This window comes from Paroedura picta, chromosome 7 (assembly GCF_049243985.1).
Source record: "Paroedura picta isolate Pp20150507F chromosome 7, Ppicta_v3.0, whole genome shotgun sequence".
In the NCBI taxonomy this organism is placed as follows: domain Eukaryota; kingdom Metazoa; phylum Chordata; class Lepidosauria; order Squamata; family Gekkonidae; genus Paroedura; species Paroedura picta.
Window position 1 is genome coordinate 87,421,372 of NC_135375.1, and position 27,766 is coordinate 87,449,137.

The window sequence follows — 27,766 nt, forward strand, 5'->3', positions numbered from 1 at the left end:
GAGTCACTGCTTCCATTCCCCACTAAGCTAGCAAAGCTGAAGGGGGTTGCAAGAGTCATTGTTGCCCCCCTGCTCACAATCTGGCAAAATTAGAGGATGGAGGGAGCACAGGAATAGTAGTTCTCCACCACACCAGCCAGGCAAAGCTGGAGGTAAGGAGAATAGTTGCTGCCCTCTTGCTAAACTAGCAACAGATTAAACTAGGTTGGCAGACAGAAGAGTGAGTGACTGAAGTGGTGGGGGTTGAAAGAAAGAGGGGGTGTCAGATCATAAAACAAAGGCAGGAAGAAATGGGATGCCCCCTCCCCATAAGTTCTTTGCAGGTCCGCACTTGTCTTATAATTTTGATTTTATTGTTCTGCTGAACAGTAGAATAAGCAGCGGAAATGAAGGGAGCTCAAAGAAAGGAGTTTATAGGCTGATTGTCATGCACTGCCACCATGGCAGGATAGCTACTGTGCTATGGGTGTGGGTGAGATTTCTCTGTTTTCTATTAATTTCTAGTTAATGCTTGTCAAAGAAAGCTGAGTCTTTGATGTGCCTAGATTTCATCCACCTGGATTATACTTGAATAAGAGAATCATGCAGTATGGGTGGATTTCCCATTATGGACACACCACATATGTATACAACTGCAGTATCGTGCACAGCAGAGGCAGAATGGTGTGCAAGGGCAGAGCTCAATAATATGATGCATTAATGTGCATTCATGGATAGGGATTGGCATGAACTGGCTTACAAATGAAAGTTCAGGATGAGTTTTGCCTGGGTCATACTTTGCAAGTAAAGTTAGTGGTGGAGCAACTGACAAAGTTTCCACAAACTTCAAAGACATTTGTGGAGGTTTGTGTTGATTTGTGAGTAGATACATTTCCAGACAGGCTGTCTCTGCTCAACCAAAATGTTTACAAAACTTCAAACAACGACTTGGATGATATGTAGAGGAGTGAGAAATACCCTGTGACTTTGACATTTCTAGCTTGCACAGCATTTGTTCTGTATACTCCTGAACTTCCTGAAGGTGCGCCACCAGTGGTCATTTTGATAGGTGTAGGTTCAGGAATGCATGGAACAGTTCCTGTGGAAGCTAGAAATACTAAACTCCCAGAGGATTGCCAGCTCACTCTACTATACCTGCTCTCCAAAGGTGGTGAGGATTGGATTTATGGGATCCCTCAAAAAAGGTGCCCCCAGGAAAGTTCTTTCTGGGGCAATGACAAGTGGTCATACCCTGCTGAGGTCTCTCTCCTTCCCAGACCCTCCCCAGGTTCCGTTCCCAAATCTCCAGGAATTTTCCTACTTATGGTTGGCAATCCAGGGTACACTGAAGGCTAGAAACAGAGCCATTAGAACATGAAGAGTTAACCATGCTGCAGAGAGAGGCACAGGCATGGTCATCCCTTGATGTTCAATAATTCCAACCCTTCATGTGAGGCTGATTACTGTTTGCAGTGGCGACCAACCTGAATCTCTATTGGGACCAAATGTGAAATCACTCTGTGAATTTAGCAAGCTTAACATTCTGCTATCAACCATCCGTAGAGGTTTCTCACTCAAAGTGTAAGAGGTGGTCGGCATCGCCAGAAGTCTAGCTCATACCCTGCAGACTTTTGATCCTGCGTATTTGTGCAGTGGAAACATTAAAAGGTTGTTTAAAAATGCATTCAAACCAAGAGTTTGGATTTTGTGGCGAATTTTGCAATTGCTGTTTGGCCTTCTGCTGCCGCTGGAAATCTGCCGATTGCAGTCAATAAAACCACTCGTGTGTGGTCTGGAAGGCCACACAGGGATTGTTGGATGTCGACTACTTTTGAAGGAGATCTTTTGAACTCTGAATGTCTTTAAAATGGAGAGCTCCATTTAGACTCTTCTGCACATGCAAAAGAACAAAATAAGAATGGGTAAATTGTGTGGATTATTTCTTGTAAAGAAAATAAACAGCAAATTATTGCTTTTTTCTTGGAAATAATTATGATTCAGTATTGGATCAACACACCCTGAGGTGCTGCCGTGACTCTCCTGCTGGGAAGCCACTCCTAATTTTGTTTTCTTTTCATCACAACTGGAAGTGACTTCCTTAAAAAAGTTGCAGAAATTTAGTGTGATGAAAGTTTCTCAGTCACCAAAGCAAAAGGTAAATTTCATTTAGTAAATTAAAAACAACAACACAGGAAATAACAAGGTCTAGGGATACTGGAGAACAGTGAAATAGATGCCTGGTTCTCACCTGAATATCTATCTCTTGGTTTCTCTGGATCTGACTAACATAAAGGATGGGCTGTTTCACACATGTCAATTAATTGTGATCAAGTGGCAACATGCCTGGATAAATACGCTGTTTCTATATGTTTTAGATGTATGTTTTTATGTCGCAATTAATTTTTTTTGTTAACTTTTCAGGCCTGCAGTTTAGTGGTATGCATCCCGGTTTTAGGCTGTAGCTATTGCTGCTTTCATCAGGTGGACACAGGAGGATCTCTGTTCAAAAGGTAAGTTTCAAAAGGCTACTTTCAAGTTCCTGAGGAAGTGTGCCTGCACACAAAAGCTCATGCCTTGAATAAATCTTTTTTGGTTGGTCTTAAAGGTACCATTGGGCTCCAGTTTTGTTGTTTCAAAAGCATTTGTTATTTGACTGCAAGTCTTGGAAATTTTGTTCCAAAATTTCTAGGTACTTTAAACAAATCAATAGTAGGGAGTTGTTTTGTTTAGCAAAGAGATGCTTCAGATTGTGTTGCTTGTCCCCAAATCACAGTATGAGCAGATATATCAGATATATCAACAAAACAAAAAAGGAAAAATGCCAGGAGACGGGTGACTGATTATTATACAAAATCCCTATATATTTATCTGTGCAGGCCTCATCGGGGATCTATAAACACACACTTTATATTTAATATAGATATAGATAATAGAAACACCCCTTAATAAATGTTATTCCAGTTATTAAAAATATTATTATTTTTTGCCATTGACTTATTTAATAAATGTTCATTAGGACAAGTTCAAGAAAATAAATAGATAACTTGTGAGAACATGATGGACAACAAAGGAAAATAAAAGAATGGCAAACTGTCAAAAAAAGAAGAAGGAAAAAACACACCCTGGCTAATTTATTATCAAATAGACTCAATCCTGAAAGATCAACTCATGAATGAAGGCAGTTAAATGAGAGAAAAATTGCTTGTGAAAAATTGATAGCAGGTGATACAAGATATCTATTAAGTAAAATCTATATATTGTTATTGCAATATGATTTTAAACAGGTTAAAGATTGTATGATAAAATGGGTTTAAAACCTTGGAGAGAATATAGCAATGGGAGATATTGTGTATCAATGAACTGAAAATTTACTGAATGTCAAATGCTAAAAGAAAACTGGTATAAAATGTTTTTAGATAGTGTATTGCTCCTAAAGACATAGCAAGCTACTTAGAGTTATAATGGGATATACTGGAACTGTCAGGACATAAATACATCATTTTATCACATGTGGTGAACTTGTCAAAAAGCAGGGCACTCTTGGATTATGATTCATGAAGACAAGCAAACGATATCGAAAACCAGATTTACACTGTATCCAAAATGTATCGTATTAAATATGGTACCAAATAACATTAAAGTGTAAGTGAGCTGGTAGGATCTTGTATGCATCAAGATAGAAAAAATAATCTTTACCATTTTATGGTCTGGTTAAACAAATTGATGGAATACACAACAATGGCAAAGCTTACATATTAGATGATATTGATTGGTAAAATTGAGATGGAAAGAAAACAATTGATCTATAGACTGTATATGTGTACTTTAAGAAAAATGTAAACTTTAGAAAAAATGTAGTATGTGTTATAAAATGATGCAAAAGACCAAGATATAAATTGTAAAATCTCAGCATGATCGTCTTTTTATAATAGTAGTTTTAATATATAATGTGTAGTGTTTTTCTTCTTCTGAAAATTTTTTTTAAATACCAAGGTTATTAAAAATAATATTTTAGACGGGATCAAAATTTATTTCCAAAATATATCCATGTTGGTCAATATACAGTGCAAGATAAATAAACTATATGGACATGAAGCAAGACAAAGAAAATATATAAAGGAAATAATGACCAGAACATTCACCTAACTCTGGAACTGTCCATAGCCATTATTTATTTATTTGTTTGTTTGTTTGTTTGTTTGTTTGTTTATATATTTCCCACCACTCCCGGAAGTCAGTTTGTGGCAGCTTACACATAGATCCTTGTATACAATAAAACTCCTAATAAAACCCCCATAAAATTAACATTCAACAATGACACATTAAACCCCGCCCTGCCGCAGCCCAACTGTCAGCTGGTTTCAGAGAGACTATGTCTGCTGGTCACACCAATTTTGTACAGATATGGAGGTGTATCTTCCTTAGGAGGGCCCATCCAATCTTCCTACTGCACTGACCTCACCCATATGGTGGAAAATGGCACAGAGGCTTTTAGAGGTAAAGGTCAAGGTATCCCCTGTGCAAGCACTGGGTCATGTCTGACCCTTGGGTTGATGCCCTCCAGCATTTTCATGGCAGACTCAATGCGGGGTGGTTTGCCAGTGCCTTCCCCAGTCGTTACCGTTTACTCCCCAGCAAGCTGGGTACTTTTACATATAGCAATTAGCTGAGCTAGCTCGGAAGCTCCAGATCAGAGTTTATCCCATAATTCCCCCAGATATGGAGGTGGCCCTTCTAGTTCTGACTGTGGCCGCACACACACACCAGACCCAATGATGCTGCCATCACACAGCTGAACTTTGGTGCCATGTCCCCAGGGCAGTAAGTATGCTAAAAACCAAAGAACTGGAGGGGGAGAGCAAGACCTGGTTCTTGGAGGACTCAGTCAATGAGTGAGCAGCAATTCCATCATTCTAGTGAGGGGGGGAGCTTGAAACAACACAAACAGTGATGCCTAGAGATCTCACAAGCCTGGGGGATGATGTGAGTTTACTAAAAGCTATTCAACCCCCCCACAACCAGAGTTTGAGGAGGAAGGAAAACACTTGACACAACTGGAAGACCAAGTTAATGTAGAAATAGTTTGGAGGGAAGCAGGGAAACTGGATCACTAAGATGTCCCTCCCCTCCCAGTCTGTGTTCCCAAGGAGGAGCACCCGTCTAAATTCATTGGATCAGAGAAAGATGAGGACTGGGAATAGCCATTACCTGAACCTCACATACCAGATCTACATTTGCATATATCTTGGCATAACCTTGAATACAGTGCTTTTCAGTACGGTTGATCTGACAGTCAGCTTGCCAGTTATCCTGAAGTGCACAGAGGTTAAACGATGCATGTGCATCAGCCAGTCAGCTTTTGTTCCTTGCCAGCTCAATATGTGTGACACAACTGCAATGAAAAACACTGCATTGGAAATTTCACATTTTCCGTGAATTCAAAAGATGAGGCAAACAGCCTTTATCTTGACCCCCTTCCCCAGTCAGTAATTTGAAGATAATAATGCTGGGAAAAATTAATAAATGCAAAGTGCTTTGGAAGCCCTAAAATGCTCTTTGAGTAGGGTTTGCCATTGTCCAGACTGTGCAAATTCTAGAAATTCCCTCCTGTTTTCTTATCTTCACGAACACTTTACTAGAAGGCAGTTAAGTGCATGGAGATTAATCCCATATGGGAAGAGGGTGTGTTTTCCCCCTCTTCTTCTAAAGACCCATCTCTTCCATGCATCTGACAGTGAAAGCATGCAACTCTCAAGAGGGTACTTTCTAAAGAGAAGAGATTCAGAGTGTTAGAATATCCAGCTTGCTCAAAATGAATGGCTAGATTCAGTCAAATGGCTGGGGTTCCCAAACATTTTTGTAATGAGCAGCTCTTGTGTCACAAATCCAGGAAGCTGCCAAGGAAGGTCAGCTACGGTGCACGTTTATGGAACTTTAGAAGCCACACAAAACAATTCATAAATCTGCAAGCACATGGGGGAAAACTTCCTCTTCCCCTTGCCTTTAGAGCCATAAATCTTAGTCTTTACTGCTGATCTTAAAGAAACTTCCATTTGGAGTCTCAGGTGGGATTTAAAAAAAAAATCTGTGTTGAACTTTCTGGTTTAAAGTCAAGAACACAATGGAAAATCATTACTGTGAGGCTGAAGGTTTTGAACACTTGTTTCTTGGGACGCATACAGTATGTCACCTAACTATTTTGAATGTAAAATGTAGAACAGGTAAGAATATCAGTTCAAAATATCAAAGTGAAGGGTGACACACTCAGCTGGTCTATTCTGAAATAGTGATAACTCATCCGTCCTCCTAATAGCAAACTTGACAGTCAAGTGTTTATCAGGGGCTGCAGAATTTGGGTTGTCTTCAAACAAAGTAGAAGTTTATGCATATCTGGGGGAATACCCACGTATGCAACCCCCTCCCCCCAAAAAAACACCCCCTTGGATCTTTTCAAAACAAGAACCATCTTATCTCAAAAGGCCTGATGAGAACTGAGCATGCTCCCTGTTGTCTTTTGCTTATTGATTAGTTTTGATCTCACAATAAAGGCTCAGAACAGCTTTGGATCTGGCCCAGACTGAAAGAAAGCCAAATATCCCCCCTACACCCACCGGCCCAAACAGAGCACTTAATAATTAGGCATTATGTCAGTATAACTCTAGAGACCCTAATAGGTGAGACACTTGTGGATATAAGAACATAGGGAAGCACAGGTGCCAGAGCAGCTGCTGCCTGTGGGGCCTGGTTCTAGTCTTAGAGCATGTGTGGATTAGCTATACTCTGGTTAGAAACCACACTGCTGTCCCATCCAAGCAGCCATCTGTAGATGAATTATGACATTCTGGAGAAGCTTTTTGATCCCCAGGGAGGGCAGAAAGCCTGCCACAGGGACTATTGCTGGCTCCAACAGTCTGTTGTAGGAGAGTAATGCTAGATATAGCCTGTTGAATGAGAAAAAGCTCTGGAGATTCCAAGCTAAGTGTCAGCTGAGAGTCATTTTTGGAGTGTTGTCTGTAGGAGGGCACAAACCCCCAAACTTCCCAGCAAGCTTTTGCTGGAAGGAACAGAGATTTTATAAAAGCCTTTTATAAAATTGTCCCTCAATCATTTATTGTGGTCATAAACTAACAGAATAAAACAAACATGAGCCAAATGGCTAGAATAAAGGAGGTCTATACTTTCTCCGATCTTCTCAGGATTTGGGGGGAGGTTAGTTGTAATAAATGTGCATCTATGGTCAATAGAGAAGGGGCAGTGCAGCAGGAGATGCCCAGCTGTTTCAGTTTCTCCAGTAGTACAAGGACATAAGCATTCCTGAAGTGGTGTACTACAGTATTTCCCTTCTAATAAAGTTGATGGAAGAACATGGAGATGGGCCAGAATGAAAACTATCCTGTGTTTGGGGATCAGTAAATTAGCTAAATAATTGGTCAACACCAGTCTCTTGTTCCTGATGTAACGGTATTACAGCTTTAAAGGGACAAGGGTAGCCCAACTAGGACTGCCTGTTGCCAGGAGGAAAATGGCCTGTCTGTTTATAAGAGGTTTACAGATGTACCTATATGTGTGGTGTCAAGTCACAGTCAGCTTACAACAACCCCGGCAAGAGGCTTTCAAGGCAAGTGAGAGGAAGGGAAGGCGATTGTAAGAAGTTGAAGAGTTGTTTATTATACCCCACTTTTTACTACCTGAAGGAGGCTCAAAGTGGCTTACAATCACCTTCCCTTCCTCTCCCCACAACAGATACCCTGTGAGGCAGGTGAGGCTGAAAGATCCCTGATATTACTGTTCTGTGTCAGTCAGTAACCTTTTATTGGCATAAAATATGTATAAGACATATAAAAATAGGGTTTACAATTTTAAGAAAATAATAAAATAGGGTTACACTCTTCTGTGAGAACAGCACTTTCAGGACTGTGATGCACCCAAGATCACCCAGTTGGCTGCATGTGGAGAAGCAGGGAATCCAACCCAGCTCACCAGATTAGAAGTCGGCACTCCTAATGAGAAGTGGGGTATAAAACCCAATCCTTCATCTTTTCTTACCCTCATGTCATGAGAAGCTTCAGCTGCTATACCAGAAGGCTCTATTAAAGGGACAGGGTGTTTTTGCATGATTTGCAGCATAGCTAGAAGGATGTGAGGCTGGACAAAGCTGAAATAAAAACTGGAGATTCTTGCGGCCCCTTGAAAGTAGGCAGATGCAGACTGCCCTGCTGGTTACAAAACAGGCTGGGGGAGATGCTAATGAGGAGGGGGCCTCTCAGTCTCTCCCCAGAGGCTATAAGAGGATGGCAATAGGAAGATGAACTGCTGGCAGAGTTTAAATATGCCAAGAGGGCAAGCACCAAACTACTTAAAAGAATAAAATCTAGAAGAGAAACCACGTATAGAAAGAGAAGAGAGTCCTAAGTAACTGTTGTTCTGTATTCATTCAGTAACTGTGCTAAATGCAGACGCCCCTTGAAGGATATTCTTCTGATGTTTTTGAAGCATGAACACTATAGCTCCTGCATATTCCAACAAGAACAAGGTGAAGAAAGACCCTTGTCTCTTGGGTCTGAGGCCTCAGGGGCTGCAGCCGAAAGCACAAGAGCCTGTCTGCTTGTTCCCCCACACGATTGGCTTGGGATGTGCCAACCTCCTGTTTCAAATCCTCCCCAAGCTGGGAATCACACAGGATAGCCTTGGCCAAGCCACTTTCAGTGGAACGTACTTCAAAGGATAAAACGTGACAAATATATGAATGACCTGTTATTGCATAGGTGCCGTTTCCAAATGAGCCAAATTCTCGAGGGTGTTCTGTATTGTGCTTGAATATGACCTCCAGCTAGTGCAGGCATATGACACACTACTGGCACAGCTCCCAGTCAGGACAGGTGGTGCTCCCTGCATTAGTGCCTTGCCCCAATTTACTTGCCCTTGCAAGTGAGATGGGCACATTCTTTGATAGGGGAGAAAGCAACTGAGTCTTGCACAGACACCAGCAGTGCAGAGGCCAAACTCATTCCTTTGCTGTTGTGATCCCAGCCAGCCACACAGGATCAAGGCTGCTCCTGTCTGCACAGCCCCTTCCCATGCCCTTCCCCTGCATTGTCTGTGACACCAAAACTTCGCAACTCCCTCCCCAAGAAGATTCATCTTCCTCTCTGGACTGACTTCTGCCACCAGGAGAAGACTTTTCTGTTTCATTTGTCATTTCTCCCAATAGTTATAATGACCCTCCTCCCTAGCTACACATTTCCTCCAATGTCCCCTGTAGGATATTCAAATAGTCTCTTCCTATGTCCATTAGCCATTTATGTGTCTTTATTGACGTATTTTAAGGTTCTAAATGCTGTTTTTGATTATCAAATGTTTTAGTGTTGCCATACTCGCCACCCCGGGGAACCAAACTGAGTTGGAAAGCAGCATAAAAATATTTTACACATATAAAATAAATCATCATAGCTCAAATTCTGTTTCAGGTCGTGCTTCAGTGTTACAGAACACTAGCAATTGCTGCTCTGTGTTTGTGGGTGTGAGAGAGAGAAAGAGATCCTTAAAAGGATGCCAGTTTTCATTTTCATAATATCTTACAAACAGAACAAGGTTTCCCGTTGTGGCTCTACTACACAACTTAGTTTTTAGTAATCCTTTTGAAAGACGAATGGCTGCTACCTTTTGCTTCTCTAAAAGTCTCTTCTTATTCTTGAGTCCAGTGGCACCTTTAAGCTTTATTCAAGGTTTAAGCTTCCATATAAGCTTTTGTTATATCTTGTCAGATCTGATGAAGCGTGCGTGCACATGAAAGCTAATACCAGGATGTAAACTACACGGAGCTTTTATTCCAACCCCAGATTGATTCAGTCCCTGTCCGCTACACAGAATGCGATTTCTGTTTGGATTTTGGGCGATTTAAATTTTCCTTCTGCAGCAAGAAGGATTGATCTGGAGTGACCCTACCTTTATTGTGCAATATCTTAGAGTGCTTTTAATGCTCAATATCCGGATTGGGAAAGAAAGCTCCGTGGTAAAGAACCTCTGATAGGCTACACCTGGTCATGTGACATGCTTGCCTTAAAGGAGAAGCCCCTAATTTCTCTCAATTTCTGTTGGTCCTGGATTTTTCCTCCCTTCTCTGCGTTTTTCGATCCTCTCCACCCCACCCCCAAGAAAAGAAAGAGGCTCCCTGCCTGGCTCCTCTCCCTCACCTTCAAGAAAAGAAAGAAAGAGGCTTGGCTCCCCTCCCCCTTCTGAACTACCCTAACCACGTGCAGAACACTTTCCTGTTTCAATGGGGAGGGGGGGGAGAGGAAGATCGAGTTCAAAGCGATCTGAATTCAACAGGATTGACAATGGAATAAAGAAAGTAAGTGCAGACTCGGCCCTGGAATAGAAGTTTGTTGATCTTAAAGGTGCCATGGGACTCAGACTTTGTTCTGCTGCTTCAGAACAACATGGCTACCCACCTGAACCGATCTTCATAATTCTGAACACTCTTGTTATTTTTGAAGCTGATTGGGCTTGCCATTTGACCTTCTTTCTCTCACACACACATACACAAAAGTGTAGCATGCTTTGGATGGGAATGAAGCCAGATGGGTAGTTGTGTCAGTTGATTGCACAAAAATAAGACAGAAATCCAAGAACATGTTCAAGGCTAACAAATGTTTATTCATTATAAACTTGTGTGAGTTAGAGCTTACTTCATTGGTTGCATATGGCATGGAAGAATCTTTTAATTGAGATATTTAAGACCAAACTCACAGAAAGCGGGGGGAGGAAGTTTTAGTGGAGCGAGATGTGTGCGTAAAGCCTGTTGGAAATCATTTTGTTAAGATGCAGTTGTTGTGTGTAAAGAATGATGGGATGAATAATTTCTGGACAGATGGAGAGCTGTCGATAAGAGATGATCCTGGCTTTATCCATACGGTGAGGATTCTCTGTCTGGCATTAATTGCTTCTATGAATTCACATTGACAACAGAGATTCCACATGGGAGTTTTCTGCCTACTTTCCTCCATTAGCACCACTGTCCTTGCATTCTTCCCCTGCCATGCCGCAAAAAGGCATGTTATAAAATCAGTGAAACCTATAACAGTTACCATTTTAAAACCCACAATATCCTCTAGTGTCAGTGAGGAAAAGGGAAGACATGATAGACTGAAAGACAGAAAATGATGCCAGTGTCGGCTGGATCTTTGAAAATGCCTACCTTTCTGTCCTGACGGTGCAATAACATGCAATCATTATATTCTTCCCAAAAATCAAGACTGGGAAAGAATGTACTGAGGATGGGGAAAGGATTACAGCACAATACCATGTAGGGGCTCCCCAAACACTGTCTCCCTCCAGTTTGGATACTAAAGCAGAGCAATTCTTCCATGTGGAAGCACCCTGTGTTTCTGAGCGACACTGCCATTTATTTAGTTCACAGAGCATGATCCACCCTGATAGATCAAGATGGGCAGCCACGTTAGTCTGTAGCAGTGGGAAAGAGCAAGTGTCCAGTAGCACCTAGAAGGAGAGTGTTTTTTTTTTACTCTGCTTTTTTACAAAGGAGTCTCAAGGGGGCTTACAATTCCCTTCCTCTCCCCACAACAGACACCCTGTGAAATAAGTGAGCTAGAGAGAGCTCTGAGAGAACTGTGAGTGGCCCAAGGTCACCAGCTGGCTGCATGTGGAAGAGTAGGGAATCTAATCTTATACCAAACTGGCTCTCAGACTAACAGAATTTGTGGCACAGTATGAGCTTTGGTGAGTCACTGCTCACTTCTTCAGATCTTCTTCTCAGTTACTCTTTAAGGCACTAACAGACTCATGATCCATTTTGGGAGAGTTGTGGTGCCTATTCACAGTAGGAGTGCAGGTTGATAGCACCATGATCTTTCTCCCTCCCCTTTTGGCCTATCCTGATTCAGCCCACCAGGGTATTATAGAAGGATCCACAACTGATTTGCACCAGACTCCAATGGTCTGGTGCATCTGCCAAAGAAGGGATGGGGGAAACTAGGCTCCACTGAATCCTCTAGCAATTCTTTCATTGGCATTCCTTATCCCAGTGCTAGGGCAGCTGTTGCCCTTATATATATCCTGGCCATGTGTTCCGCCTCTCAATGTTCATTCCCATTATTTGCATCTGGAAGTCACCCAGTACTCATGTCAGTAAACTTATCTCCATTGTCACTTAAGCTTTCACAGAATTCTCATCTGTTCCATCCTCCCCAACTTTAGTTTAAAAAATATCCTTGCCCTTCTAAACCCTTTTGGAACTAAATACACTTAATATTTAATTTTTTCCCAAAAGTCTGAAAAAAAATCTCACTAGCAAAGAAGTAAAACGTTGGGTTTCTGGAGCACAAGTTGGCGGAGAAAAGGGAACATTGTTTTGAACCAATGGCTTAATGGTACAGTAAGCGAGCCAAGAAAAATATTTGTGCAATGCCGTGCTGAGTCAACATATGGTTCGGAATAAACAACACACTCATTTGTTTGGCGCGGTGATTGCTGTTGTGGAAGTCACAAAGAAAACAGGATTGTGAGTGAAACGCTGCAGCCTGTCCTCTTGCAAACTCCAAGAGAATATTTACAACTCTGTGCTTATGACAAGCAGAGATAACGGTTTTGTCACTGGTTTATACTCAGCTTGTTTTCCCAGCTGAAGCACTCCCTATGGAAGGTTGTAGAATTATGTGATGAGCCTCCTGCTCTTAGGCTGATGGGATGGTGTGAACTCTAGGTCTAATCCAGGGCTGTTAATTCCTGCGCGAATTCCAACAATCTATTTCTTTTCCTCTGTGTAGGAATTTGGAGTCTGTTTCTAATCAGTTCTGCTCCGGTCAGAGAAAAATTAGAAGAGAAGAGGGGCAGGGAGGGAGGTTCTGCAAAATATCAGAATTTCACTCTGTAGATCAGGGGTAGTCAAACTGCGGCCCTCCAGATGTCCATGGACTACAATTCCCAGGAGATCCCTGCCAGCGAATGCTGGCAGGGGGCTCCTGGGAATTGTAGTTCATGGACATCTGGAGGGCTGCAGTTTGACTACCCCTGCTGTAGATGCTCAAGAGGCAGATAATATCTTCCTGAACTTTCCTGTCTTCCTGCTAGAACACCATGACGCTGCATGTACATAAAATAACAGTGAGGACTGAAGTTACAAAAGGGTGCATTGATTTCTTTACAAAAAAATTATTTGCAAAGAGAAATGAAAGCAAAACCCCCCTTTTAGAAAGAGAAAAACAACAAAATAAGAGGAATCAATGGGTATAAATGAAAGAGTGACTTTTGGAAGAAGCAATTCCCCATCACAACCTCTAGTTGATCACGCACAACTCTATGCACCAGTGAGGTAGCCTACACATTATGCTTGCCATGGCTGGGGTACTTATGCCACCACCATGTATCGTGTATTACATCTCAGTCACGGCTATCACAGTGAGCTCCCTTTCCCCCTGTCTACTTGCAGGAAGAGTGGGGCAGGGGAGGAAATGCATGCTGGAACCTGTGGAAGCAGAAGAGGCTGGAGGCAGAGTCCTGAACTTCTCTGACCATGAAAGCATTCTTGTTTGTGAATCTGCATTTGTCCAAGGCCTTGCAAAGTAAGGGCGTGCTCCTGGGCCATTCATCACGTTAACGACTGTGGAGTTAACCACAGAGGGATTTTGAACCATTTCCTAAGCTCTGCAGGCTTTCAGCTGGGGTCAAGGGCTCTTGGTGTTATTACCCTCCTCATGGACAGCCATGTGTCTGGATGCTAAGAACTTCCTGTTCCCCTGCTGTTCTTTTCTGGGAGACATGCTGTATCATCATCCCACAAGATACCCATGGCTTGCAAGTCCTATTCCTTGTAACCCAAGCCTGTCTGCCTTATTCCTTGGCATCTCCTATCGTGAACTAAATCCAGATCCAAATTAAAGCTTGCAAATTTAGAAGCCAGTGATATCACTGCCAGAGGGGGTGAATGACAGCTCTTTCCATTCACATATCCTTGCTGGCTGCAGCACAGTCCTGCTCTTTGACTGAGTGGTTATTTGTTTGTTCAAGAAGTTGCTCTCCCTTCAAACTGCATGCAAATCCAGGGTCTTCCATCGCAGACACACCAAAACTGTGTTCATTTGCATCCTCTTAGAGACCAGCTAAAATTTTAAGGTTATGTGTTAGATTTAGAGGACATCAACGTCTCTGTTTTTAGCCACCCATGCAAGCCTGCCAGTCATGCTGATCTATTGATGGAACTGCGTCATACTAGAATTGCCTCCCATTCATAACTTCTGAAAGGGTTAGACAAAACAAGATGGTGATAGGCTCATTTAAATCCAGGCCTGCTTCAAACTGAGGGAGATGGGGGCTGGTTTTTAGAGCAAGAGGGGCACCCAAATGCTATTAGATCTAAACACAATAATTGCAGGATCCCAATAGACTAGATTTCAAAATCAAATCAGATCGCCAGCTGAAGTATTCTACTGTGGGCTAATCCTCTAAAATTAGAACATCACAGCAATAAGATTCTCTCACTGCTGGTAAATGAAATTCTGCACATGTGCAGTCAGCGCTGTACATGCCACATGTCTAAATCAGATGGCTTTTAGATGAAACATTTCTTGCTTCCTCATATTTATTTGGGGGAGGGGAGGGGGGGTCAAGTGAATTTCCAGGTGTCTCCTCACTGTGGCTGGTGCCATGGAGAGGGTGTAGGACAGATGGGACATTATTGCAGTTTCCAGGAAGCAGCGCAGTAATAAGCATGCATGGGTGCACATGAAGAGCCAGGAGAAAGCTTCTGGGGAAAAATTCACAGAAAAAGGTACATTCTGAGGCTTCATCACATCTATGTATCTTGCCAGAGATTCGCAAGAAGTAGCATAAAGCAGATTATGAGTATATTCTGTATGCCGGTAGCGCTTTTTCCATAGGGCTGGGCATTTAGGAAGCCTGGAATCAAAAGAAAGGGCAAAAATATAGCCACATACCCATCTTCCAATGGAAGGGAACCACAAAAGATAAAATATGGTGGGAAGCATCTAATCTGCTCCCTGCTTTTAAAAATAAACAAGAGAAGGCTTTTCTAGACTATGAGGGCCCATTACTAGAAAACTTTTCATCTCTGTGGCAATGCAACCCAAAAGCAAATCAGTAGAACTGGGGTGGAGGGACTCTTCATGCAGATTGGGAGAAATTTCTCATTTTCAGACAATAATTGCCCACCTACCAGAGCTCTTGGTGGGATCTGCAAACTGAAAAAGACACTCCTTTGTGTACTTTGCTTACCCCTTTACTAAGTTGTCCCTCTGGCAAAGGACCTCCGCAAACAGGCAAGCACCTTTCCTAGTTTATTTGTCACAAAATGTGATAAAGCAAATGATGGATCATGGAGCAGCAGTGCGCATCAAGGGGTGGGGTGATAAATGGGTCTTGAAGAGGATGTTCTTGATAAAAAGTTAGAGAAGGGCTAGTCTGTCAAGATATGCGCCTCTGTTTTTTAATGTTACACATTAGGAAGAAGGTATGAAATGGAATGGTTACAGGGAGCATGAAGACAAAATATCTATATTGGGCAAGAAGTTTATCTACACTGGATTATAACCACTGGGGCATTTTACTGTCCCAAATCACTACAGGGAAGTGATCTCCAGTGTGGTGCTCACCAATGGGTTTCCAGGCACCTATTGACGTCTTCTACAAAGAAGGGAACCAGTCCTGACTTCCCTCCATCTCATTGGACTAGGGGGTGGTTCCCAAAACCATTGGACTAGCCAGACTAACCTGAGCCACCTTGTTTCAGTTTGGGGAGGGGGGTTATTGCACTTGGAAAGGATCATCTTCTGAAAAATGCAAGACAAGGACTATGATCTGGAGTGAGCTCCATAATTGCACAGAACAGTAGCCTCCCAGCAGTCTCCATCAACCAGGTTGTCACACGAGGCTACAAAAAACTAAATCACTTGTATTCCTGCCACAACTACCATGTAGCTTACATGTTTCACAGCAGCATGATATCCATAAGACCTGTATTGCATCTCCATGCTATACTCAAGAACTCTCTATTCATGGGATGGATTTTGCTATGAAACTGTGTCAAACAAGGCCTTCTTTCTTCTGTGCAAAAAGAACTACCTCATCCTCCTTTGCTTTGGAAAGAATCACTAAACAAAAGAGAGTTTCATTCTCAAATAACTCAGATGCTGGACCACAAAAAGCCAAGTTTTCCTCGGATGCACAAGTACATTCCCATTGAAAGTAAATGGGGAAGGGCCATGCCTTTGCATGCAGAAGGTCCCCGATATCTCCAGTTAAAAGCTCTTGGGTATTGGGAAAGACCCTGGAGAGCTGCTGCCAGTTAGAGGAGCCAATGCTGAGCCAGCTGGGCCAAGGGTCTGTCTCATTATAAAGCAGCCTTGTATGTTCACAGGAGACCATACTGCACATGAGGAAATACTCGGACAAGGAAAGTGTAATGAATTTGCATGCTGCATGGCTCCTTACACAGGATTTGAAAACTGCATGCAGTATCTGCTTAGATGCACAAACATCAAAGAGATATGGAGCTGGTAAATAAATGAATGTGAGCCTATTTTACATTGATATAAGATACTTGGTTGCTTGCCCACCACAGACATAGCTCCATATGTTTTAAAATAATAGAAAATACTTTTATAAGAGATATAAAACTGGAAAAGACAGCTGGAAATCTGCAACTGCCATCTCAAAAACAGAGGATGCAACCAGCTGTCCCAAGGACCTCCTAGAATATGCTAGCACGGCCTCAAGCAACAAAAGCCTTTCTGGAAGAAAAGTTGCTAGCGGAGTAGATGTGTAAGAATTGATGGAAGCAGGCTTAGAACCAGAATCCACTGCATGACTGTGCTTCTGATCCATGGCTTCATTGTGCCAGGACTACATGAGCAGAGTCCCAAGAATGTTGGTTGTAGAGAACCTTAAATAACTTGAGAACATTCTTGCATCCTTAGAGGCTCAGTTTCCTACTTTCTTCCAGTGGAGTGGTGACAGTGGTTGGCTGAATGAGCCCCATAAGCCGCATTCTACAAATGAGGAAACCCAGCAATTGTTGTGTTAGATCAGCAATTCATGAAATCAGAACATGATCTTTCACACTGTCCCTAGATTGATGCGCAACAGGTTTCCTCTCAATAAAACTTGCTTCAGTGTTTTGAACATGGCCTGCCATCTGCAATCTATCCATTTCTTTTCCAAGCTAACAATATGGCCACCACATTCAAAACACTTGTACCAGAACATAGCAACTCCCATTTCTGGGAAGAGAATCAAAGCTCAGTAGTAAATACCATACTTTGCAACTGGGAAGTCTCAGGTTCAATCCCTGGAATTTCCAGTTAAAAGAATCTCTGAAACCAGAGCTGAACAGATCTCTGTACAAAGACCTTGGAGAGCAGCTGCATAAGAGAACAAGATTAAGGGTCTGACTCAAAGTAAGGCAACCATATATACAGATACATATATACATGTTGATAGGCCGCAGTATGAAACTTCTTTTCCAAAACTGCAGTTGTTACTAGTTCAGATGTTGCAGTCTTTGCTCAGGGGAAAGTGTGGCGCTTGCTCCAGTTTTCTATTTGACGCCTCACCTGAGAAGCAGCTACAATATTGGGCCAATTGCAGACATTGAGCCTGATCATCATGTCCCAACTGGATTTTTTCCATCCAAATGTGTCTAAGGAAGATAGCCTTGGAGTGCTGTATTCCAGGAGCCCATCTCAGGCCTGATCCGCAGACATTGCTCGCTCATACATGCGTTCCAGAATACGGTGTATACTTGCAAAGCTGGGCCGGTCGGAAGGCAGTTTGCTCCAGCAGAGGCGCATGAGATTGTACAACTCCAAAGGGCAGTTATCGGGACACGACAGGATGTTTCCATCTCTCACATAATAGATGACCTCCTCATGAGCCATGCCATAGTAGGGCTGCATGCCAAAGGAGAAGATCTCCCATAGGACCACCCCATAGGCCCAAACGTCAGACTCGGTGGTGTAACGATTGTAGAAGATGGACTCTGGGGGCATCCATCGTATGGGAATGGCATCATTTTCATTTGCTTTGTAATAGTCTGCTGAGTACATGTTTCTGGAGAGACCAAAGTCAGCTATTTTGACCACCATGTTCTCTCCCACCAAGCAGTTCCTGGTGGCTAAGTCCCGGTGGACAAACTTGCGTTCCGAGAGATAGGCCATGCCAGCCGCCACCTGTTTGGCAATGCACAGCTGGTCCATGCAAGAGAGAGTGAGCAAGGCAGGGCTGGCCGGCCTGATCCTTATGTCAAGGTCATTGTTGTTCATGCTACAAAGGCTGCGAGGTGATCGATTGCGCAGGTATTCGTTGAGGTCTCCGAAGGCCATGTATTCAAACAGCAGACACATCGGCTTTCCAACAGCACACACCCCTGAAATCAAGAACTTTCATGAAATGAATAGCATCCTACTAGCAGATGAACAAGTTAGCATGCACTTACATTTATAAACTGCTACATTCATGTATAAGAATAAGGATTTAATGTTGAACTTACATGCGGATGAGATAGAAATAAGTACAGTTCTAATATCAATACCTGGTGGGGTAGATATATGTTTTATTGTGATATGATAAATCACCAGTAGTTTTGGTTTAATTAATCCCTGTTTTAATAAAACACATGTTTGGGACTTTTGGGCATTAGGAAATCTCCAAATGTTGCACAAAAAATAAAATGGGCTCTAGAAAACTGCCCAGAGCTCATTGCCCAGGTGGGACATACCTGTGCCCCACCCACATTTCAGCTCGCCTTTTGTCTCTGCCATTGCTGCTCATCTCCAAACTATAAAGATCAGCTCACCAAGCGAAAATGGACGCTTTGGAAGCTGGACTCTGGGGAATTTTACCGTTTTGAGGATACATGCCCAAATCTCCTGCTTGGAAGAGTCTTTAAATACTTCCCTGCACTAAATACAGCAAGTATTAAATTATGCAGACAGTATGGTAAACTGAGGGATGTGGCCTGAATGTATAAACCTACATTATAGGTTCAGGTTGCCCTGACTTGGAGAGCCCAGGCTAGCCTGATCTCATCAGATCTCAGAAGCTAAGCTGAACCAGCGCTGGTCAGTATTTGGCTAGAAAAACTAGTCATTTATTTTATTTTATTTATTTTATTTATTCATATTTATATACCGTCCTCCCCCGAAGCAATGACAAACCACTTCTAAATGTATCTTGACCTACGGGGTTGCCATAAATCAGCTGTGATTTAACAGCCAACAAAAAAAAAAGTTCAGGTTAAATTGGGGCATCAAAACCTAATAGATTCAGGAAAAAATAGAAACTCATTTAAAATTCTCAAGTATGCTAATCAATCAAATGTTGAAGATAAACCTTTTTGCTGACCGGAAATATTCTGCCGTCCTACAATTATTCTCAAATACACAAAACCCACCATACGAAAATGGTGTACATATTTACATTCTGATACATTTGCACCTTTACTGTTCTAATGGACATTGCCCGTTACATTCAATATCTTGACATTCTGATATGCTGGTTTGTTGCTACTGGCCCCACTGCTGCCTTTTGGACAAGAAACAGACAACATTTCTCACTGAGAGCATCTGGGCCTGCCTCAAAGTAAAGTGCATGCAGTAAAAGGTTCATGGGTCAAGTGATCCTCAACAGTCCCACACCCCCGCATCACAAAACTGATGAATACCTTTGGCCTTTCTTAATTTGTCCAACATGGTGATAATAAACAAAGAGATCCCTCCAAATGGGGCTCCACTTCCCACTTCCCTCTTTCTCTTGCTGAAATATATGGAACCGGTTCAAATAGAAAGGAAAACAACTCCATCGCCTCTAAAGATGTTTTTCCCAGTGGAAATACAGTCAGTAATAGTCACATTGAAATAACCATCAATTTCAATTAATTACTAGGAACAGACACATTCAGGCAGGATCTGCCAAACTGGAGATCCAGGAACAGGAAGCAGATGAGGAATGACACAGCATGATGACATCCCCTCCATATGTGGTTTTGGACTGGGCATTAGTAGGAAAAGAGAAGAAAGAGACATAGACCACCAGCCATTCCATGTCCTTTGTAATGGCTGTTTCATCCCTGAGAATTCCAAATGAGGTCACATGATTCCTGGGTACATTCTCAATTGGCACAGGTGGCCAGACATCCCAGAAGCAGCACAAAACCCAAGCCTCAGTGCTCTGCTTCTCGCATGGTGCCTGTTCTCCCTGAATAATGTCTTTCCCAGTTGGTCTATATGAATGATATGGCACTGGGGAAAGACAGAGATCCATATACATGCATGCAGAAATACAACATTGGGTTCAGTACCTAAAAGTTTGACAATGTTTGGATTATCGAATTCAGCCATGAGGGCTGCTTCCCTCTGAAAATCTGCCTGCATGTCCGCTGAGGCTTCTTCTTTCAGCATCTTCACTGCCACCATAGTGAATGGTTCATAAGGAAGTAGTCCGGGAGCCCTGTGGGTATGGAGGAGAGAAAGAGACAGAGAGGAAATCCATATGTTAAAAAGCTCTGCAAGCAGCACAGCTGTGCAAAATATGAGCCTCCCTTTCATAGCACAGCTCACTTTCTGCTGTACTCTGCAGGTTCTTAGGAAGTCCATGAACACTTCTACTTCAGAAGGCTGCTTTGATCTTTGAAGATTTTAATGGCATTTTGCGTATGATATGCTGCCACTGCCATCTGTTTCATAGTTATTACTCTTGCTTGTGTTTAATAGGTATTGATTTAGGAGGCATATGATTGAATGAATGAATGAATGAATGAATGAATGAATGAATGAATGAATGAATGAATGAATGAATGAATGAATGAATGACACAGATCCATGTGTCAGACATAGTATATACTCAATAGAAACTAAAGAGCTAGACTAGAATATGGATTATGGGACTAAAGCTAAGAAGAGAGAGGTTCAACATATGAAGAAGACTAAGGTTTCAGAGGCTTGAGATAGGAGAAAGGTCTGTGCCACTTCAGACTGCAGGCGAAGGACCACATTTTGGAATGACCCTTGATTTAAAAAAAAACACTTAAAATAGATAAACACAGCAAGTGAAGAGAGGGGATGTAATTTTTGACAAGTTTTCTATTTGCATGGAGTTGTTTTCCTGCAAAGAAACATTCAAATAAGGACCAGCTGAAATGGTGCAGACTCAGGCTTCTGCCACCTCACCCACTTGCATTTGTGAATGATCTTTAAAGGCAAACTAGGTGGGCAAATGAAGATCCAGGGGTTGGATCCAACCTGCTAATGCACTCAATCTCACTCCACACAGCCACCATTCCACGTGGCTTTTGGACATGCAGGTCAGCAGAGTCCCTTTTTGAGTGGGTGCCCTCTTCATTTTTCATCATAAGGAAAACTGGGTGGATCCAATCCTGGGCTGTTTTACTGTTCACTAACTTTAAGAAATGCTCTGATCTGACCTGGGACTAGGCACAGGGGAAGAAGGTATACGTTTCCCCACCTGTGCTATACCCTTGACCTCAAATGCTGTTCCAGAGAACAAATATGCAAGTTTCTAACAATAGTATATATTACTTAGTGGGTGGGAAATAATTTATAATTTGCTTGTGGGTACAGAAGCTGGTTTTGCTCAAGCAATGGTCAATAGTCATGGCTGAGACAATGTCTTCTCGGCAGTGCCCCTATAGAGTGTCTAGAGAAGATGACACCCGTTTGAGAGAAAGGAGACCACCCGCAGCCAACTGGCTCAGCTGTTGTTTTAAAGGTCAGGCTTGTTTTACCGTTCAGGGGCTGGAGGAAGTTCTAGTCTCCAAAGCCAACTTCCAGTTTTCTTGTTGTCTGCTCTAGACACATGGCAGCATGACAGGTGCAGCTGAATACTGTATATGTCACATCATTGTCAAATGCCACTGAATGGCCAAATGCCCATCTGAAAACAAATCTTCCAGGAGGGCCCCACAGCTGCAAGACCAGTCCGTGTGGTTTTGTAACCAAGAGCAATACCATTATCTGCAAATGTCTCAGCTAAAGTTAAAATGCCTTTTTGACCTCTGCCATTTTGGAAAGTTTGAGCTCAGATGCAGGTGGGAAGAAAGCACTTTCAATGTGCCCACTGCATACTTAAGGAATAGATGATGAGACGTGCTAGTTGCACTAAAAAGTAGTACTTGCATACTACTTCAGTGGAATAAGTCAGCCCTGGACTTTTGTTCATATCCAGAGCACTTACAGCCAGCTGGGCTTATGAGCAAAAGACATGCAGTCCTGCCTTTCAAGACACCCAGATCTTGTGGCCACAACAGTCTTGTTCCGCAAGTGAAACAAATTATTCAGTAGAGCATACCTGAATATTTAATTTTCATACTGATTCAGCTTGCTCAATGGTGCCATGTGATACATTTCTCCCCTTTTAAAAATATTTATTTCTACAAATGATTAAACCATGTTGCAAATCCTGTGGGACCTAGAAGCAGATCGCCATCTTTAAAATACAACCAAAATGTAATACCAGCTTGGCATATTGTGGAATTTTGGTTTAAATGTTTTGTGAGAAACAAAAATAGAAAGATTATATCACACAGAAATACGGAAGCAAAGGAACCATGTTCTTAACACAGGGAGTTATGTTCTGGAAGCCCTGAAAAAGGGCCATCTGAGATGAACATGTTCTGATTTTTGTCACCCTTTCATTTACTGCTTGGCAGGAGGGCAGAGTGTAGCCTGTGAGAAGAAGACACCACACCAGATATTTGGAAAAATAAGGCCACAGCTTTATTTTCTCCTAAGCAGAGTTGGCATGGCACGAGGAAGAATCCAACAGAGAGTCTGTCAGCAGACCAAGGATAATGAAGGCCTCAGATGGCACCCTGGAGAACCAGCCTAGGCGTAAGCCTATAGCATGAAAAGCTCCTTGCCATCTGAAGGTGGCCTAAAAGGGGATCCAATGGGCGTAAGCCTCTATTTGTCTCCCCAAACCGCTTGGCAACGCGAGCCTGCCTACCCAGCTGGGTCAGAGATGCGTCTTTCTTCACTGCTAGGCTAGCTCCTCCGCAGCAGCAATGGAGAGCCCCTCCCCTATCCCCAGTCCTGTGGCCACATTCCAGATTGGTACTCTTGTTTTTAAGGCCAAATAATATGTCTGGCACTTCAGTCATGGAACACCATCATGTCATATAATATATTATATACTTTTGAGCAGGGAGATTTTTTTTTGGTGGGCCGCATTCAAAACAGCAAAGTCCTCTCCACGTATAAACTTTGGGTCAGTTCACACTTTTCCCCAATTCTTCAAGCTATGGGTTCCAGCCCAGGTTAGCAGAAGGAGCACAAACCGCAGTTTGGTGGTTCAGATGTAATGGCTTGCCAGTATGAGGAACTCACTTGCAGTACCACTTACATCCGTCTGAGCCCAATGACGCCCAGAGATGTCAAAGGTTGCAACTTTGCTTAGCAATGACTGTCACTGACCCTGAGGGTGTGAGAAAGAAGGGAGGAACTGCTTTTTGAACACTATTGTCCCCATCTCATCCCTAGAACACAAAACCATTCCTTGCTTAGTTAAAGAATTTGAATACATACACATATTTTTGCCTTAATTTTTCAAACACGATATCATTTAAACAAATGGTAGCCGTTTACCTTGCCTGAAAGACCCGTCCGAAAGCTCCTTCTCCTATATCCCTTACATATTCAATATTATTTCGTGGATATTCCAGGCTCAGCAACTTGGGGTTCAAGAGCAGAGGCATGCGCTGGTACATGGGGTTTGGGTGCAATCTGTCCAGTAAGAGCTCAGAAGGAAGTGTCGTTAGAGCTGGTGGTGCCGACTCCCTGAAACAACGGACAAGAGGGAATGTGTTGCGGGATTACAGCAAGCGCCATGTCATATCAGTAAGCAAATGCCTGAAACCTGACGGGCAGGACTAAAAGCAGGAATGCTTCCAAATGCTACCACATCATACTCATATAAAGCTACCTATATAAAGCTACCTATATTCTCCTGGGCCCCATTTGAGGAGAGGGATATTATCCCCTCTCTGACCTGGCGTTCAGACCCCATGTGAAGATTCCTCAGGATCATTTATTCAGAGAACCTGATAGACAATGTTATGATGCTAAAACAATATATCAGTTGATTTTTTAAAAAATATATTGAAAAAGCCCCACCCCGTGGCTTCGGGGTGAATGACTGCTGTGGAGGACAGGGGCAGGTAGAATGTAGGGAAATGGACCATGTGGAAGCCTCATTGCCACTGAGCCACAGCAGCAACAGCAAAACCAGACAAATCCATGCCTGTTTAGAAACACTTTCACCATGAATGTATCAACTGCGGGCCTTTAAAGGCTGTTAAAATTATCCCAGTGAAATCACTAGGTAGAACATTCATCCTAGCACATGTTTAGGAGCTAATGCTTACCTCAATAAATTGTATTTTACTACGTTTAAGAGAAATGGTTCAAGGATAAAGTCAGCATGTGGTTACCATAGCTGTGTATACCAATTCCAATTTTAGTATATGTGCTGCTGAAGCGAGCACGAGCTGTGTATACAAAGAAGGCAAGCTGCCTGTGTTATTCTGGTATGCCTACCAGACAAGTATTCGTTACTTGGTTGTCTGCTCCATCTTGGTTTTGATGTTTTTGTTTTGGAATTCTCATACCTACTAGATAGACCTTAACGGAGTCCAAGGGAATAGCACATGGTTCCAAATTCAACATGTATACCAGTTTCAGCTATGACCGTGACTGTGTCTCATCTAACAAAGAGCCAGAGTACCGCGAGAGTGTTGGATTAGGATCTGGGAGATCCAGGTTGAAATCCCCACTCTGCCATGGGAATTTGCCGGGTGACCTAAGGCAAGCCACACGCCCTCAGCCTAACATATCTCACAGGGTTGTTGTAAGAATAAAAAGGAGAAGAGGAGAACGGAGGAAAGGGAGATGTGTAAATGAAATAAATAAAGGTTAAAGGGAAGCTAAAACAATTGTATCCTGCCAACTTTTCACCAATACATTCTATCTATCTACCGCTGTCCCAGAAGGCTCAGGGCAGTTTACAAAAAACAGGAACAATGCCGGTAACTCAATCTTTTTAACAATAATAATACAGTGATAACAGTAGACAACATAGTAGAATGGTATAACAATGGGGAGAACATTAAATCAACTAACGCATACTGTTGGCCCTGTGGGTTGGATAGATTGGCAGTAGTTACCATAGGAGGGAGGCTCAGGGGTCAATGGGAAGTAGTTGGTTCAGGCAACCTTAACCAAATTTAACAAACTGACTGTTAAATATACTATTTTTAAAATATATATTGGAAACCCAAAGTGTTTTGTATAAAAATTCATTGGTGCAATTTCATATCTAACCTTACATTATGAGCCAAAGTTCATTGTTATAAGATCACTTAAAGGACTTTCTAAAAGACCATACCTAACAAGTCCTAGATCTTACCTTGTTTTATTCTTCCATTGCTTATGTCTTCGGCAGCAAAGAAGAGCAATGATGATCAGAATGATGACCATTGCAAAACTGGAGATGATGGAAATAATGACTGTCATGGAGTATGCCGGAGACAAAACGGAAGAAGAAGGGAAATGTGGGGTCTCTGCAAATGGCTTTGTGGTTCCTTGTGTTGATGATTCTAAGCAAAAACAGAAACATCATGACTCTAATTATGGGGGCCTTCATTGCTAGGGTCACCTTAGTAGGGTGCTTATGACATTTACAGTCGTGGAAAGTGCTGTGCAATTGCAGCCTATTTATGGCAACTCTGAAGGATTTTCAGAGGAAGAAACTAACAGTGGCGGCGTTTCATTCCCTTGAGAGGCAGCATGGTGTAGTGGTTAAAAGTGGCAGAGCCAAATTTGTTTTTCCACTCGTCTGCCTGAAGCCTGCTGGGTGACTTCAAGCCAGTTACATCTCTCTTTCTCAACCCCACCTACTTTGAAAGGTGGCTGTTGTTGGGGAGAGGGCTGTTGTTAGCCACTTTGAGACTCCCTGAGATAGAGAAAAGTGGGATATAAAAACCAACGCTTCTTCTAGCGATACTGGAAATCCTTAATGGTCTCCTATCCAAGTACTAAACAGGGCAGACTCTGCTTTCAGAGATTTGACATCAGGCTAGCCTGGGCCATTCAGTTGAGGTCTATGACAGTAATTGCCATAAAGACATGGCTGACTCATTGAGACACGCAGGGTTATCTAGCTAAGAGATGTTCAGAGGAGGTTTGCCATTGCCTGCTTCCATGCCGTGACCCTTGTGTTTTTTGGTGGTCTCCCTTCTACATACTGACCAGGGTTTGCTCTGCTTCACTTCCAAGATCTGATGAGATCAGGTTAGTTTGAGCTATCCAGGTCAGACCATTTGTACATTTATGAAAATGAGAGAACTGTCACAAATACTACCAGGTGGCACAATGGCAATTTTCTGGGCTAACAGACCCACTGTGTGATTCAGGTCATAGAAAAAATCTCCGGCAATCATTTGTAAGTTATAGTACCTTACCATTTCCACAAAGTGGCACATTGCAGTATTCCCATTTTACAGAGGAGTCCGTCGTATAACACCAAGGTCGCACATCTTCACCTCTTGGATTACGGCAATAGTTTTCTGCATTGGAGAGCTCTGGGAAAAGCTGAGGGGTTCTCCTATGTGGATGGGGTGCCTAATGACAAGAAACAGCTTAATGAATGCTTTCTATTGTTACTTTCTTCAGCAGCTTTTTCCAGGGGGGTGAGTTGTGAGATTTTTTTTCTGAAGAACATATTAAAAATTATTTTGTTGCTACCAAATGTGTGACGAAACTCTGGCCTATAGCCAATAATCTCCTCAAAGACTAGAATGACACATCATTGAATACTGTACCACTACACTAATTCATCTTCTACATTTGTTTTCTAGGAAAAGCCAGAAAATGAATAATTATGAAAATGCCAGAGCCAGTAATGTGTGAATCCAGCCAAAGTTGCTGAATAATAAAATTACTTGCCAATATGAAAAATGTGACAAGGGAAACATATGCCTAATCAATCTTCTGCTGCTCTGTTCCTCATTTTTAGGCTGAAGTGACTGATTTTTCTGCCCATCTTAGATTGAAGCTGCCCAACGGTAAAGGGTTAGACCAGGATTAAAATGGTGATTTCCACTCATTTCCCCTTCCTGTTTCATTTCCCCTTGAAAAAACCCGAACCTGCACTGTTTCTGAGCTTGAATAGGGATCTCTCTGTGTAAGTCCTTGTCCCCTCATGATCCTCTATACCAGGGGCATTTGCTGGCAGGGGCTCGTGGGAATTGTAGTCCATGAACATCTGGAGGACCACAGGTTGACTACCTCTGCTCTATACCCCAGCATTTCACAAAGCCAGCTACAGAGGGAACTGGACGCAGCCAGATTTCGTTTGCTGATGGAAAATTTAGTTGGAATTCAGCCTAAAGCTTTAAATAATTTAATGCAATTCATTCAGTTTGCAAAAGTGTTTATACTTTCCTGTCTGGAAGAAATCTGTACCACAGTCTCTCAGGCAAGTGTCATATACAAGCCTACTTTATTTATTTTATTTTCTTATATTTATATATCGCCCTCCCTCATGGCTCAGAGTGGGTTACAGAGAACATGGGGAAACATATGCATAAGTACAGTATAATTTATAATAAGTACAATATAATTCAAAATAATGTCAAATGAAGCAATGGTAAGAACGGTAATTACAATAACATTACAGTAACTGGAGGTAACAACATTAACATATTAACCGTGATCCCATGGTTGGTCAAAGATTAGTTCATGGG

At 42.4% G+C, this 27,766-nt stretch overlaps 1 protein-coding gene and 1 long non-coding RNA gene across 2 annotated transcripts in view; one reads left to right on the forward strand and one right to left on the reverse strand.

The window, feature by feature from the left end:
- The first annotated feature begins 1,883 nt into the window (after nt 1–1,883).
- LOC143841234 (uncharacterized) lies at nt 1,884–27,154 on the forward strand. The gene is made up of 3 exons (XR_013232639.1): nt 1,884–2,134; nt 2,401–2,489; nt 26,879–27,154. It is a non-coding gene; the product is annotated as an uncharacterized LOC143841234 (long non-coding RNA).
- MUSK (muscle associated receptor tyrosine kinase) overlaps nt 13,008–27,766 on the reverse strand; it is a 56,635-nt gene continuing 41,876 nt past the window's right edge. Inside the window, exons 12-16 of the mRNA XM_077345285.1 lie at nt 26,483–26,642; nt 25,429–25,618; nt 23,610–23,801; nt 20,309–20,457; nt 13,008–18,376 (exon numbers count right to left, since the gene is read on the reverse strand). Coding sequence (XP_077201400.1) covers nt 17,694–18,376; nt 20,309–20,457; nt 23,610–23,801; nt 25,429–25,618; nt 26,483–26,642 — 1,374 coding nt within the window. The 3' untranslated portion in view covers nt 13,008–17,693. The remainder of the gene's footprint in view (nt 18,377–20,308; nt 20,458–23,609; nt 23,802–25,428; nt 25,619–26,482; nt 26,643–27,766) is intronic.